The following is a 16,267-nucleotide window of genomic DNA, read 5'->3' on the forward strand; positions in this document are numbered from 1 at the left end:
GTTGGCACATATAGGTGTGAGTGGCTGCAAGTACTCATTGTGCTGTACTTTGAAATACAGAAGTGTTCTTTATTGAGCCTACGCAAAACATATCCTGCATTGCCTTAACCATTCACACCCTCTGCCACCTGTGTGCAAAGTAAGAAGTCTCACAACACCAGATTAAAGTCCAACAGGTTTATTTGGCAGTGTGCAATGGTAGCAATGTGTCCCAGCTGCTGCAGCCCAACAAGTCTTCTTCCCAAACCCACAACCTCAATCACCTAGAAGGACAAGGGCATGGGGACACCAACAACCCCAAGTTCCCCTCCAGGCCAAACACCAGCCTAACTTGGAAATGTATTGCCATTCCTTCAGAGTCAAAATCCTCAAACTCTATAGTAAACAATGTTGTGGGAGTAACTTCATCAGCCAGACTACAGCAGGTCAAGAAGGCTCCGCACCGCTATTATCACATGGATATTTGTGAAGAGACAGTAAATGCTAACCTTGCCAACAATGCACACACCTGATGAATGAATAAAACAAATCTCCAAAACACAGTAGGAAACAATTTTTGCTTTTGTTTTATACTACTGCACCACTAGGGCAATACAGTGGTTAGCACTGCTGCTGTGGACCCAAGTTTAATTCCAGCTTCGGGTCACTGTGTGGAGTTTGCACATTCTCTCTGTGTCTGCATGGGTTTCCTCTGGGTGCTCTGGTTTCCTCCAGAGTCCAAAGATGTGAGGCTTAGGTTGATTGGCCATGCTAAATTGACCCCAGTGTCAGGGGGTTAGCAAGGTAAATATGTGGGCTTACGAGAATAGGGCTTGGGTGGGATTGTGGTCAGTGCAGGCTCAATGGGCCAAATGGCCTCCTTCTGCACTGTAGGGATTCTATGATTGTATTTATTTTCCTAAAGACCAGCTTTTTGGCGAATTCTGGACTATCCAGTCCACCTGCAGCCTTTTGTTGTAAGTTGCACTTTTACTTACTGACCCCTGTGCAATATGTGTCTGGAATGTTGCGAGTTATTTCACTGCAATTTGAAGCTGCGTATATGGTTTCCCTTCTGCTTTTAACTTTGCCACCTGTGAAGCTTATTGGTAACTGATATGAAAGCAACCTTTTATCAGGCACATTGAAGAATTTGTGTATAATTTTTATGTTGAAAAGCCCACTACACTTTGTGTGAATCTGAATGACATTATCACTGAAGAAATCTGTGATTTTTATGACAGATGTGTTTGAAAGGGTGTATGTGAACCCACTGATTCTTAAGAGCAGGTAAACATAGAGAAGGAGCTGAAATGTCTAGTGTGTCAGTGCCACAGCTTGTAAAGAGATTACTGTGTCATAAATCTTCTAAATCCAGCATATGTAACAATGATTTCCAGGAAATGCACAATGGTGTTTGGTTTGATTAAAATCCATGTGTTTTCTGTAATGTATGTGCTGCGCGTGCTTCTCTTTTTAAAACCATTAATCTTGTCATTGTGTCCTGTGAAAAAAATATGTTTCATATTTTCCAAGTCTGGGGTTCCGATTATGCAATTATAGTGTAAGGTCAATTATAGCATAAAGGCTATCCATATTCCAGTGTATGCCCTGCAACACCACAAGAAAATCAAATTCATACAAGCATTTCTGACCATATCCCTGCACCCACCCCACCATACACACACACACACACACACACACATACACACACAAAAAAACACACACACACACACACACACCACATTGTTATCAGTTCACTGACCAGGTGGTTGATGTTTCAGTAGAGGAGCAGTTCGGGAACAGTGACCATAATTCAGTAAGCTTTAAGGTACTGATGGATAAAGATAAGTGTAGTCCTCAAGTTAAGGTGCTAAATTAGGGGAAGGCTAATTACAACAATATTAGGCAGGAACTGAAGAATATGGATTGGGAGCCGATGTTTGAGGGCAAATCAACATCTGGCATATGGAAGGCTTTCAAGTGTAAGTTGATAGGAATTCAGGACCAGCACATTCCTGTAAGGATGAAGGATAAGTATGGCATGTTTTGGGAACTTTGAGTAACAAGAGATATTGTGAGCCTAGTCAAAGAGAAAAAGGAAGCATTTGTCAAAGCTAGTAGGCTGGGAACACACGAAGCAAGTATGGAATACAAGGAAAGTAGAAAGAAACTTAAGCAAGGAGTAAGAAGAGCTAAAAGGGGTCATGAAAAAGCATTGTCCAGCAGGATGAAGGAAAATCCCAAGGATTTTTACACATATATAAAGAGCAAGAGGGTAATCAGGGAGCGGGTTGGCCCATTCAAAGACATTCACTGTGTGTGGAACCAGAGTAAATGGGCAAAGTATTAAAGAGTACTTTGCGTCAGTGTTCACCAAAGAGAAGTACTTGGTGGATGATGAGTCTGGGAAAGGGTGTGTAGATAGTTTGAGTCATGTTGAGATCAAAAAGGAGGAGGTATTGGGGTTCTGGAGAAACATCAAGGTAGACAAGTCTCCAAGGTCTAATAAGATATACCCCAGAATACTGAGAGAGGCAAGAGAGGAAATTGCTGCATCCGTGAGAGAAATCTTTGTCTCCTGCAGGGGAGTTCCCAGAGGATTGGACAATAGCCAATGTTGTTCCTTTGCTTAAGAAGGCTAGCAAGATTAATCCAGGTAATTGCAAGCTGGTCAGCCTTACATCAGTGGTAGGAAAATTATTGGAGAGGATTCTTTGAGACAGGATTGTCGAGCGGTGTCTGTTCATCCGCCGGCATCTCCACCACCTCATGGCTACCTTCAAAGGACAGAAAGCAGCAAGAGGGAGGAACAGATTGTGTGGATAGGAAGAAATGACAGCATTTGCGGAAGGAGTCTTTGGGGAATGGGTACAAGATGTCAGTAAAATGAGTGTGAGCTTTGGCTGGTCAGATAGGGATGTGAGTGAGAGAAATCAGTGAGCTGTAAGATGTGTTGGTCTAAGGAGTGCTGTGTAGAAATGATTGCAGGGAAGTCAGAATGTGGGACTTGATACCTAAAAGTGTAACACCACTCACCTTTTCTGTCCTTGTGAGATCATTGAACCTCCTAGGACACCGTTTCCAGGTTCCTGGGACCACACACCTACTGCTCATTTTAACAACTATTTTCATCCCCCAGTCTGCGTGATTTGGGAGGCTTGATTTCCACCAGTGGGAAACAACACTTCACTTCAGCTCCCCAGACTGCCACAACAAGACATCCAGGGAAGAGACCTGGGCTAGCCATCCCATATTGCCTTCCCATTTCTGTGGTAACTGAAGCCCCAGGAAGTGATGTAGAGTTTTGCCATACTGCTGTAACTGGGTTCCATTTAAGTGGAGACCCTTCCTTTGCCCAAGTATAGGTTTTCACGCTGAATGCACTCTGTGATTTGTCGGCAAACCAAGCTGAGTTGTAGAGTCATGGCAAAGCCACGTTTATGATGAGCCCTAATCCATTTGAGGTGGCGTGGTGGCACAGTGGTTAGCACTGCTGCCTCACAGAACTAAGGACCCAGGTTCAACTCCAACCTTGGGTGAGCGTCTGTGGAGTTTACACATTCCCTCCGTATCAGCATGGGTTTCCTCCGGGTGTTCCAGTTTCCTCCCATGGTCCATAGATGTGTGGGTTACGTTGATTGGCCATGCTAAATTGCCCCTTAGTGTCAGGAGGATTAGCAGGGTAAATATGTGGGATAGGCCCTGGGTGGGATTGTTGTCGGTGCAGGCTTGATGGGTCGATTGGCCTCCTTCTGTACTGCAGGGATTCTATGATCACTCAACACACGGACACTGTACCCACTGTGAGTGGGTCTATTTCAGAAAAATTCCACTCATTCATACAAACCAACAGCCTTAAGATACATAAAGCAATAACAATATGAATACAGATGCAAGCGTCTGGCTTCAAGGCTAAACTGTGGTGCCAGTTCTTTGTTGTTAGCTGTTAGAATTCATGTAAGTGCAATGCTCATGAACCTACGCCTGCATTGTGAACACAGCGTTATGCTGATAGCTGACAGACCTGCAGTAGCACTCTTCCATCTTGAGTTGTCCAATACCAGCCAGCAAAAGTTGTCAGTGCTGATTAAAGTCAAATCACTATGAGGGGCTAAGGCCTGGTCTTGTGTATTTCATGCAACACCCATATTGGGGATACTGGATTACATTAACTGTCAGTACTCTGATTATAGCTGACGCCCGTCTCCCCGGTATAATTGGTTCGGTACTGCGATGAGGTACTGCAGTATATTCAGCTTTTGGTTAACTTTTGAAGGGGACAGAGGGAGAGATGTTGGAGGAATCCGTGACAGAATAAAACATGTTCAGCTCTGAGCATTGTTTTTAATACTCTGATTCACGAAATTAAGTCGCACTTTTATTTATTTTTAATCATCTCCTTTATTTCCCTCACCACTTCTACCTGTCACAAAATAAGTTATTTTGTAATTGCTGTTTGGGGTAGGTTAAGATCCTGAAAACAAACTTACTTATTCATTCACAGGGTGTGGGCATCACTAGCAAGGCCAGCATTTATTGCCGAGACAATTGAGTAGCTTGCTCAGCCATTTCAGAGGGCAGCTAAGAATCAATCACATTGCTGTGGGTCTAGAGTTATCTGCAGACCTGATCAGTTAAGATTTTCTTATTGAAGAAAGAACTTCAGTGAACCTGATTGGTTTTTACTACAATCTGGTACTGGTTGTCATTATTGATACTGGTTTTTTATTCCAGATTTATTTAATTAATTGAATTTTGATTCCCCACTTAGTGGTAGGATTTAATTCATCGCTGTATCAGGGCTCTGATTAACTTACCCAGTAACATAACCATGAGGCTACAGAGCCCAAACTGGCTATATACAGCCAATCAGACAGCATCTGAAAAAGGAAAAGAAAGATTATAGCTCAAGACCTAGTTTTGATATAAAATTTCAAATGTAATATTTATTAATATTGTCTTTCTCAATGTCAGATTTGTTGGGCTCCAGCAGTTGCTGTTTCATTTCAGAACTTAAGCAATTGCAGTTTTTTATATCCAAACTCATGGAAGAGCCCCACATGGTACATTTTCATACCATAGCAAACATGTCACCAGCTGCTACGTACTTTACGCTGTGTGCAAGAAATTTCTTGCATTGGTTCATGTGCATTTCAATTGAGTTTTCCATTTAATATCAGGTATTATTGCAGACCTGGATACTATGCACTTGCATGTTTATGGATATCCAATTAAAGGTTGTGAAAAATTCAATACAACAGCTCCCCAGCCAATATTATGACACAAATTATCCTGGGAGCCACTTTCCTCATACTGACTTAATCCAATCATTATTTTCCTCTTTACAAAATTATTTTATTTCACTTCCTGATTCTGATTCAAGGGTTTAATTCATCTTCCTTTTGCATTGTTCCTCTGTTTCTAATGTGATCCTTTAAATCTAATTGTTTGAGAAGTTAGGCTGTTGCACCCTTCATTCATTCACCCCAAAGCCTGTCCACCATCTGCAAGGCACAAGTCAGGAGTGTGATGGAATACTCTCCACTTGCCTGGTTGGGTGCAGCTCCAACAATACTCAAGAAGCTTGATGCTATCCAGGATAAAGCAGCCCATTTGATTGGCACCACATTCACAAATATCCACTCCCTCCACCACCGACGCTTAGTAGCAGCAGTGTGTACTATCTAAAGATACACTGCAGCAATTCACCAAACATTCTTAGACAGCACCTTCCAAACTCACGACCACTTCCATCTAGAAGGACAAAGGCAGCAGACTCATGGGAACACTACAAATTCCCTCAAAGCCACTCACCGTCCTTCTTGGAAATATATTGCCATTCCTTTGCAGTCCTGGGCTAAGATCCTGGAATTCCCTCCCTAACAGCATTGTGGGTCAACCCACAGATCAAGGACTGCAGCGATTCAAGAAGGCATCTCACCACCACCTTCTCAAGGGCAACTAGGGATGGGCAGTAAATGCTGGTCAGCCAGCAACACCCATGTTCCGTGAATGAATTTAAAAAGAAGTGCTAGATGTCTTATTGGCTTGGCCCTGCCACTTAAAGCAGATTAAAGGATTTTTTTTTCAAGCTGAAAATGTGTAACTAGTGGGTGCAGGATGGTCTGTTGTGGCAAAATCTGAGTTGTTATGACGATACCAATAAATCAGTTCCTTCCACAGAGTTGAATGACTTTTATGATTTCTTTGTTATAACCAATAACTTTTTACATCAAACAATTCTTCATATCACACCCACCTACCTTTATTTGGAATTGGATCTATTTTCTGTTAAATATCAGCTAGTATTTCAAATAGTTATTATTCAAAAATGCATAATCATTTACACGTGGCTTTGTGGTAACGAAAATAACCATTTTATTCCATCACCGAACTTTAATAATTCCACGCTGTGCCTTTTGACAGTTCATAAGTGCAGAATCCCAACATTCTCAAAAAGACATGAAACATTTTAGATTTAGAAAATTGTGTTGACAGACCATTTATGCTAACTTTTATGCTTTGAACAAGATGTGGGAAACCTGTGAAGTCAGGTGCTGCATCCCTGGGGATTTGTGGAGAATTTCAAAAGGCCCTATCGTGAAAGAATTACAGATCTTAGTTCAACAATTACCTCTGCTCTCACTCATGAGCCCCAAAATTGTGCTTAGATGGATATTTCTGCACAGTGGTTTATATCTTGATGTTATAGAAGCATTTTCAAAAATGCAAGTCAATCTCCTGTGACATTGTGCACTAACTGAAGCATATGGTCACTCCCTTGCCTGTTGTTGCCCACTTTGAACAGCTACTTCTGTCTGTCTTCCCTTAATTCTGCCTCCATCGTTTCTGTCTCAATTTATTTGTTTTGGCTTCTTTTCCTGTCATCTTCTGCTTCTCCTTCTGCCTTTTCCTTTGTTCCCTACAGGTGGGTGGTGTGGACAAGAAAGTAATCACCAATAACAGACAGCAATATTTGTGAAGGGATTGTGCAAAAGATTTGACCAAAGTGGTTTACTTCTCATTCCTTCCTCATCACCCATGCTTCCTCCCACTCCTCACTCTCATCAAATTCTCTTGCCTTCCCTATTCATAGAACCCTACTGTGCGGAAGGAGGCCATTTGACCCATAAAGTCTGTACCAACCATAATCCCACCCAAACCCTATCCCCATAACCCTGTTGTAGGTAAAATAATACCTTTGAGACTGTGAGTGAGTCGAAGTACAGTGGCTTTGTTACAAAAGCTTTTGGGAGAAGCTGGTCCCTAAAGCGGTCTGCCAGCCATCTCCCCAAATACAAGTAAGGATGGATATTTATACATTATGGTTCCCGGCCTCAGTCACAATGCAGCTCCCGGCTCCAGTCATGACCGTAGTTCTTCCAGCTCCAGTCATAATCACAACTCCCAGCTCCAGTCACGATCGCAGCCCCTTTCAAACAGCCGTTATCACGCTTCAGCATCCACAACTATTTAGCTATGTTTAGTTAGCACACAAGCCTGCACAACCAGATAAGGTTTGCAATGCTGTTGCACAAACTCCAGGTACAAAATTCATTAATCCTTTCCCTTCTCAACCCCATGCATTTACCCTAGCTAGTCCCCCTGACACTAAGGGGGAATTTAGCATGGCCAATCCACCTAACCGCACATCTTTGGACTGTGGGGGGAAACTGTAGCATCTGGAGGAAACCCACGCAGACACGGAGGAGAATGTGCAAACTCCACACAGACAGTAACCCAAGCTGGGAATTGAACCTGGTTCCCTGGCACTGTGAGGCAGCAGCGCTAACTAACCACTGTGCTATCATGCCTCCCCTCCTCATTCTTCTCTTCAAACTGCGTTTTCAAAGACATTATTAGCAAACATGAGGGTGTAGGTCATTGGAGGCAACTTTGCAGCATGGGTTGGTAATTGGTTGGGAGGTAGGATACAATGGGTAAGGATAAATGGGATGGATTCTGCTTGGATGGAGCTGACAAGTGGTGTTCCCCTGGAATCTATACTACAGTCTCAGCTTTTCACCATATATACCAAGAATGAAGGAATGGAAAGTTGAAGGCGTAGTAACTTTTACAGATAGGAGTAGGAAGTTACAAAGTGACAAATGATTAAGTAAGTGAACAAGACTGTAGCAGGTGAAGCTTAATGGGGGAGAAAGTTGAACCACTTTGGATCCAAGAAAGAATATTCTCCTCATGAGGAGAGAATAGGGAGTAGCAAGAATATGGGAAAGGGAATTCAGTATGCATGTGCAGTCACTAAAAGCTAGTAATTAGGTACAATAGAATATTAGCATTTATGTCAGGGAGTTTGTCATCCAAGCAGGGAAAGTTATGCTTCAGTTGTTTAGGTCTCATCTGGTGTGCTGTGTTCAGTTTTGAGCACCGCACCTCAGGAAAGATTAATTAGTCTTAGAGAAGATACCGTGTGCATCTTTTTTTAAAATCACTGCAGTCTGTATGGTATAGGCTTTCTCATAATGATGTTAGGTAGAGAGATCCAGGGGTTTGAAAATTGAAAGCTGACATATGCCCAAACCAGGATGATGTGTTATTGGAAAGGATCTTGAAGTTCATGATGTAATGATCAGCCTACTGCCCTTGTCTATCAAGGTTGTGGAGGTCAGGATTTGAGAGATACTGCTGAAGAAACCTCAGCAAGTTACTGCAGTGCACCTCACAAATGGTAAAACAGCATCCACAAAATGCTACCTGTGATAGGGATGAATGTTTAAACTTGTGGGATAGTTTGTGGTCAGCTAGTGTTGTTCAAATTGGTCATGCATGTCTCTTTTATGTAGTCAGGATGCCTGGTGCAATCCGATGCAGAAAGCAGAGAAAATAAGAGAAAAAGACTGCACAAGTTCTTCGACCTTTCCCTCTTTCTGCTACTCTCCTTTACTTAATAAAGCCATTTAAATTGAAAGAAAAAAGACTGTGTTTGCATCGCACTTTATCTCTCAGTGACATCTCCAAGTGCTTCACATGAAATGAATTATTTCGTAGTGCCGTACCTGTTATTTATATGAACTGGGTTGCAGTTAATTTTGCCTATGACGGTTACAGCTGATAGAAGAGAGTTCTGTCACATCGATCTTAGATAAATTCAATTCTAGGTCTTGGCTGTGAAAGGCAAGTGGTATATTTTGTAGAATTATGAAGAAAATGGCATCATTACATAATAACTGGCATGAAATATAGCATAAACACAAAGCAGTGAATTCCTTCAATCTATCTCCATGCTGCCTGTGAATTGCCAGGTTCAGCAATAGATGAGTTTGTGGTTATTGAAGATCAAGAGCCAAGCATGGAATTAATCTTAATTACTGTCAAATGTGTATTACTAAATGTTGAGTAGAAAACTGAATAGGAAGATGAGGCTATTAACGTTGCTGCTTCTAAATTAATTTTACTTTGCTTTTGAGTTTTTTGCCTTTCAACTTACCTTCTTCATGTTATGCCCACCATTCTCCCTCAATTTGAGACAGTGGGCCTGGTGACTGTGGACTTCACCCTCTAGCCACCTGGTACAATGATATCTACCAGAAATGTGTCATTTGCCCAAATCTGCAATAGGCTTTAACCCTCTTAAGGTTGAATGCCTGGTTGATGCCCCTTCTCCAAAATGGATTTTCCCTGAGACACTCAAAGAATATAGGAACAGAGTAGGCAATTAGCCCTTCAGTCTATTCCATGACATTCAATGAGATCTTAGCCAATGTGTAACACTATCCATGCCCCTTATCCCTTAATAGTTTTGAGTGACAAAAATCTATCAATCTCAGACTTAAAATTTGCAATTCATCTCGCAGCAATTGCCATTTGCAAAACAGAGTTCCAAACTTCTCCCATTCTTTGTAGAAGTGTGTCCTAATGTTATTCCTGAAGAGCCAGTCTCTGATTTTTGGATCATGACTCTTCCTATCTACCCCATCCAAACCAATAAACATCTTGAAAACTAAGTCAAATCATTACATAACCTTTTGAATTCCAGGACATACAACCCTTGTTTGCGTAATCTTCCTCGTAATTTTGTGCATGGAGTGCAATCCTTGGTAAATCTGTGCTGGACTCCCCCCAAGCCAATGGGCTGGATTTTTGTGGAGATGTGGAGACTGTTCCAATAGAGATGAGAGAACTGGTTTGCACAAATATCACTAGTTCTGTGTTGTTATTGATTTCTTTTTCAGTAAATCAACATTGTAAATGTCAAATATGTTTGTTTAGTTGTAATACTTTTCTCTGAATTACTTTTTTTTTAATCTGAACTGATTCTGAATTGGTTATACATAGTCAACACTCTTCTAGGAAGTGACTAATAAGAAAAATCTTAGCGAGAAAGGAGAATGTGGCATTCCTTTTTAAGATTGCGAGGGGTACCACAGAGCCTCAGTGGTCTCCGTTCTTCCAAAGAGTTGTAGACTGGTTTTTAATCCATAATTTTGCCATGAATCAGTTCTTTATATTATTAAGAAGGCAACAAATAAAGATATTCAGCACATTGCTCAAGCATAACCCTAACAACTGAGCATAAGTAAAAGTATGAGAGCGGCTGCAATGCCCACCATTATGACTTATTTTTTACATGCTCATTCGTGGGACATGGGTGTCGCTGGCTAGCCTGCATTTAGTGCCCATCCCTAGTTGCCCTTACTGAGTGGCTTTCCAGGCCACTTAAGAGGACAAATGAGAATCAACCTCATTGCTGTGGCTCGAGAGTCACGTGTAGCCAGACTAGGTAAGGATGGCAGATTTCCTTCCCTAAAGGACATCTTAGTGAACCAGATGAGTTTTTCTGACAATCGACAATGGTCATTGTCATCAGTAGATTCTTAATTCCAGATTTTTTTTGTTGAATTCAAATTCCACCATCTGCCATGGAGGGATTCAAATCCAGGTCCCCAGAACATTCGCTGAATTTTTGGATTAACAGTCGAGTGATAATATCGCTATGCCATCACCTCCCCTGGTGTTTGAACATGGATCTAAAGAATAGTATAAAATAATTTAGAGACTAAACCAGTGAATTGTGATCCATTAAATGGAAATTGCACTGAATGTCACAGGTGGCATGGTGGCACTTCTGCCTCACAGTGCCAGGGATCTGGGTTCAGTTCCCGCTTGGGTCACTATCTGTGTGAAGTTTGCAGTTTCTCCTTGTGTTTGCATGAGTTTCTTCTGGGTGCTCCGGTTTCCTCACACACTCTAAAGATGTGCAGGTTAGATTGATTGTCCATGCTAAATTGCCCCTTAGTGTCGGGGGATTGGTGGGTAAAATATTTGGGATTACAGGAACAGGACCTGGGTCAGATTGTTGTCATTGCAGGTTCATTGGGCCGAATGGCCTCCTCCTGCACTGTAGAGATTCTATTCTAAAAGTGAGAATGTTGAATTTGATGATTCCTTTGATTAAGGAATAAGGCCACCGAATAAGATGAAAACAAAATTATTTATAAAAGAAGTGAATTCTTCTGCTCTTCTGAATAGACTCCTGGGTAACAAGGTGCAGATTGAAGATACAGTGATCATTTACATAATACATGCCATGCCTTTATAATAAATCATAGAAGCATAGAATCCCTGTAGTGCAAAAGAGGTCATTCATGAGAATACTAAAATTATGATAAAAAATGGTCCTCTAAGTCTGTCCTCAATGCCCAATGTAGATTTTTCGCAAGAGAACAATTTTAATAAACACAATCCTTCTTCCACATGAGCAACATTACTCAGGTCTCCTGTTCCCACAGAGCATCAGTTTATCAAAAGGATAGCTCCCATCACTGTTAACATTGCTGTGTCATTTATTGTCTAACCTTAAATGTCCTCTGCCAGTGTCCATTCTGGGGTCCATGTCATATTTCACAAGTCTGTCCAACTAGAGATCTTTGCAAACAGTTTGATAATTATTCTTTTAAATTCTGTTTTTATAGTTTTATTTTCAAATTCTGCCTTTTCATTTTAAAGCTCGTTTTTCCAAACCCATCATAAACCTGATTGTCTGGAAGATTTCAGTCACATATTTAAATTACCCAAAGCAGATTCCTAAAACATAGAGAATCAGCCAATCAGTTTGACGCCTGAATATAGAGCCCATTTCTGTCTACACTTTATCAAAAAGTAACTTGACAAGATTTGTTTTTACGACTTTACAGTCATTGAGGTATAAAAAGTATCTAGTTTCCACGCCACATGTGCATTTTAGGAATACTGAAAACGATGTTGCTGAATGCAATATTCCCCTTACAATTGGGTCCATGTAAATAACTGAAGATGTGTTGCTTATGAATGATATAGTCATGGTCATCAGTCAGTGAAGTCTTTGTGCCTCATGAATGGCGCTGAGCTAGGTGAAGATGCCTGAACAATCACCACTGGTCTATTTTAATGTTGAAAAGCTGCTGCTTGAGCTAAGCCTGATGCACAATGGGAGAGAATTGAAATCTTTAGAGTAAAGTGAAATTGTGGTGATTTGGAGATCCCCAATTTTGTTCTTGAGAAGAATGCAGGTTATCAAGGTCTGAAATCCAGCAGGAAGTTACTAATTTTCCCCCTTTTTAAACTTCTAGATATTCGAAGTGTGTTGGATATGAATCAGACTAATATTTTTATATATACTACCAGATGAACCGTGACATTGTTCACAGAGGTGGTATGCAATGTGTGTCAATGCACTGCAGAGGTGCATTTGTGTTTAACTTGGCCTGTCCCTTTAAGGTAAAGTAATTTCATTTGATGCCTATTCAGGACAACTGGAGGTCAATTGAGGGTTAATTGCTGCTGTTGAACGAAGTTTACAGATTGGCAGCTACTTGAAAATTTCCAGTGCCAGACCAGAAAGAAACTGTAGTGAAATAACTGCTTCTTTTTTTCCTTCTATACTTTGACACTTCTAATTCCCCAAAAAGGGTATGTCTTGTGCTGGTGCTTTTGCTTGGTGTTCCCTGCTCTGGTACCAAGTTCTTCATCTTGTCTTCACAAGCAAATATGATTTAACTTGCCTGTTTGGCTGAAGTAATTATATGTTTGTTTGTACTTTGTTTAAAACTGCAGGTGAGATGTGGGAAAGTATGTTACTGTCTCATGGTCATTGAATAATTTCTGTATTCCACACACTTTTTAATCCAGAGATCCTAAATTTGATTAAAATGGGAGCTTTTCTTGTGTTACTAGATTATAATAATTTAAGATTTAATTTTCTTTTGATGGACTGTTTTCAGCAGATACATTTCATAAAAGCTGGATAGATTGCAGATGGTCTGTTTGGGTAATGCAGATCAGATGTCCACCTTATTACAACTTTGAAAAATTAGGTCAAAAAGTCATTTTCAATGAAACAGTTCAAACTATCATTTAATGACTCAAAACATATTGTAAAGAATAAACCTGTTAACGACAGGAAACTGGTGGGTTAACTCACTTTGAACATGTGAAAAGAGTGAACAGTGTGAACCTATCATTGTTCACTGGAAGTGGAATTACTCTCAACTCCCACTATTTAAATAGTATTACCTTGTTGACTTGCTTATAATCAAAGTGCACTTGATTTATTTATCCTATGTGCACAGAATTTTACATTGCGTGGGTAACAGAAATATTAGATACAGGCAGATGTGTGTATTATATTGCAGATATGTATTTGTAATGAGCTTGGATTTGATTTATTATTGTCACATAAATACAATGAAAAGTATTGTTTCTTGCGTGCTATATGGACAAGGCATACCGTACATAGGGAAGGAAAGAAGAGGCTGCAGAATGTAGTGTTACAGTCTTAAATAGGGTGTAGAGAAAGATCAGTTTAATATACGGTAGGTCCATTTAAAGGTCTGATGGCAGCAGAGAAGAAGCTGTTCTTGAGTCAGTTAGTACGTGATCTCAGACGTTTGTACCTTTTTCCTGATGGAAGAAGGTGGAAGAGAGGTGTCTGGGGAGGTCCTTGATTATGCTGGCAGCTTTTCCGAGGCAGCGGGAAGTGTAGACAGAGTCAATGGATGGGGGACTGGTTTGCGCGATGGACTGGGCTATGTTCAAAGAACTGAACTAAAGGTCATCTAGGCTGTTCTACTAGCATCATAAATTATTGTTACAATGAAATATGAATAGAAATTGGGTAGAAAAGAAAAAAATATGATAAAAGCTGCTGGGGATTAATTGTAATGTAGTTTAGTATGCTGTTGGCTAATTTTGTTTTCCATTTTTGCAGTGCCTACAGCCTTGCAAAGAGTTCTGGGACACTGATAAAATCCAGTGTCAGCAACAGTGTGAGGTAGGAGAACATCCAACAGAGAATGTTAATGATTACTTTGATTGAATTTCATTTGCTCAGTGTCAGTTGTGTCCTTTTGTTGCTTTCGCTGCAATTCCCATCGTGGTGGTTTCTGAGATTCTGCAAATGTTTATGACCTTTCTGGATTGTAAATCCCCATGTGTATCCTTGGGTAAGTTACAGGAAGAAGATAAAAAGTAGTTTAAAAATCCCAAACACATGTCTTTATTTTTAATCTATTCTTATAACATGGAATTGAGAGCAGGAAACCAAGACAAAGTGCAGTGTAGGGATTATGCAGGAGTCAGAAGGTTAGGACAAAATTGGACTTGATCAAGAGAGGAAGGAATGAGATCATAGAATCCCTACAGTGCAGGAGGCCATTTGGCCCATTGAGCCTGCACTGACCACAATCCCACCCTGTCCTTACTCCTGCAACCCACATATTTACCCTGCTAATCCCCTGTCATTAGGGTCAATTTAGCATGGCCAATCAACTTAACCTGCACATTTTTGGACTGTGGGAGGAAATCAGAGCACCCGGAGGAAATCCACAGACACAGGGAGAATGTGCAAACTCTACACAGACAGTCACCTGAGGCCGGAATTGAACCTGGGTCCCTGGCACGGTGAGGCAGCAGTGCTAACCATTGTACTACCGTGCCACTCTTAATGGACAGAGAAAAGGAGGAGGCAGAGAGCAAGCATCAGGTGAAGGAGGATGGGATGGAAGAAGGACCAGAGGAAATGGAGGACAATGAGGAAAAAGAACCAAAAAAAATCTTTGAGTTCAGATGGTCAATGATGCTCCAAAAGAGAGATTAGCAATGAAAGTGGGACAGTGCTATTCAATGCTCAGTGCAGAGGAGCCAAATGCAGGAGGGTTGTTGAGCATGCGAGGCAGGCCAAACAAGGCATAAAGCTGCCCAAAAACATTCAGCTGAAGTGAGTAACCATCATTACTGAATAATATGTGCAGACTTTTTGCTTCCATAGTTATTCCTTGGTTACAAAATTTCTCTATGGGTAGCACAGTGGCACAGTGGTTAGCACTGCGGCCTCACAGTGCCAGGGACCAAGGTTCAATTCCCAGCTTGAGTCACTATCAGTGCAGAGTCTGCATGGTGTCTGTGTAGGATTCCTCCAGGTACTCCAGTTTCCTCCACAGTCTGAAAGATGCACCGGCTAGGTGCATTGACCATGCTAAATTCTCCCTCAGTGTACCTGAACAGGTGCCGAAGTATGGTGACTTGGGGATTTTCACAGTAACTTCATTGCAATGTTAGTGTAAGCCTATTTGTGACACTAATGAATAAACTTTAAACTATCAAACATGAATTCCACCTAATACAATGCCTCTGTTTCGCAGGATCCCAGAAAACTGTTTGATGGTGGTTGGGAGAGGGGTGGGAGATTAATGGGAACTTAAATGGTTGAACACAAATCTCCTAAAATCAAAGATTGGGCCATTGGAACAAGCATGCTGCAGACCTTTTAGTCTGAGAGATTCTAAGTAGTCAATAAATGGAGAGAATTTAGATAACCACAAACTCAGCTGATATTTAGATGAAGTAGCGTCAAACATGTTCTGATTAATGTAATTACCTCTCGCAATGCCACTGACAGGCATAAACCAGGAAGGCAAAGAATGAGATTTCCAAATCTCCCTTTAGCTATATCCATCACAGGAGTGTTTTCAAATCAAATAATTTCCCTTTCAGCTGAATTTCTTTCTTTAGAAACATAAAACTTCTGTTCAGAGTTCAAAAGATGCTGTTTTGTTCTGGAAATGGTGCAGGAAGAAAGTGAGAAAACTTTTGAATGAGCAAGTTTGAGGAAATGTTTGCAGCTTAAACATGAATATTTCACATATGAATTTCTGAATAATTCACAATCTAATATAATCATTGCCTTTATGCATGCACGAGAAGCAAGCTAATGGCTGCCGTACTTTACTGATTAAAGAAATAAGACAATGTGCATTTAGAAGAGCTCGTTTATTGATTACCCCTGATG

At 40.9% G+C, this 16,267-nt stretch overlaps 1 protein-coding gene across 1 annotated transcript in view; it reads left to right on the forward strand.

Annotated features, from left to right (window-relative positions):
- anos1b (anosmin 1b) overlaps positions 1-16,267 on the forward strand; it is a 126,613-nt gene that overhangs the window by 57,544 nt on the left and 52,802 nt on the right. The window contains exon 3 of the mRNA XM_080186482.1: positions 14,189-14,251. Within this exon, the coding sequence (XP_080042608.1) occupies positions 14,189-14,251 (63 nt within the window). The remainder of the gene's footprint in view (positions 1-14,188; positions 14,252-16,267) is intronic.

The sequence above is a fragment of the Carcharhinus amblyrhynchos genome, chromosome 3, assembly GCF_965287045.1.
Source record: "Carcharhinus amblyrhynchos chromosome 3, sCarAmb.v2.hapA, whole genome shotgun sequence".
NCBI lineage: Eukaryota > Metazoa > Chordata > Chondrichthyes > Carcharhiniformes > Carcharhinidae > Carcharhinus > Carcharhinus amblyrhynchos.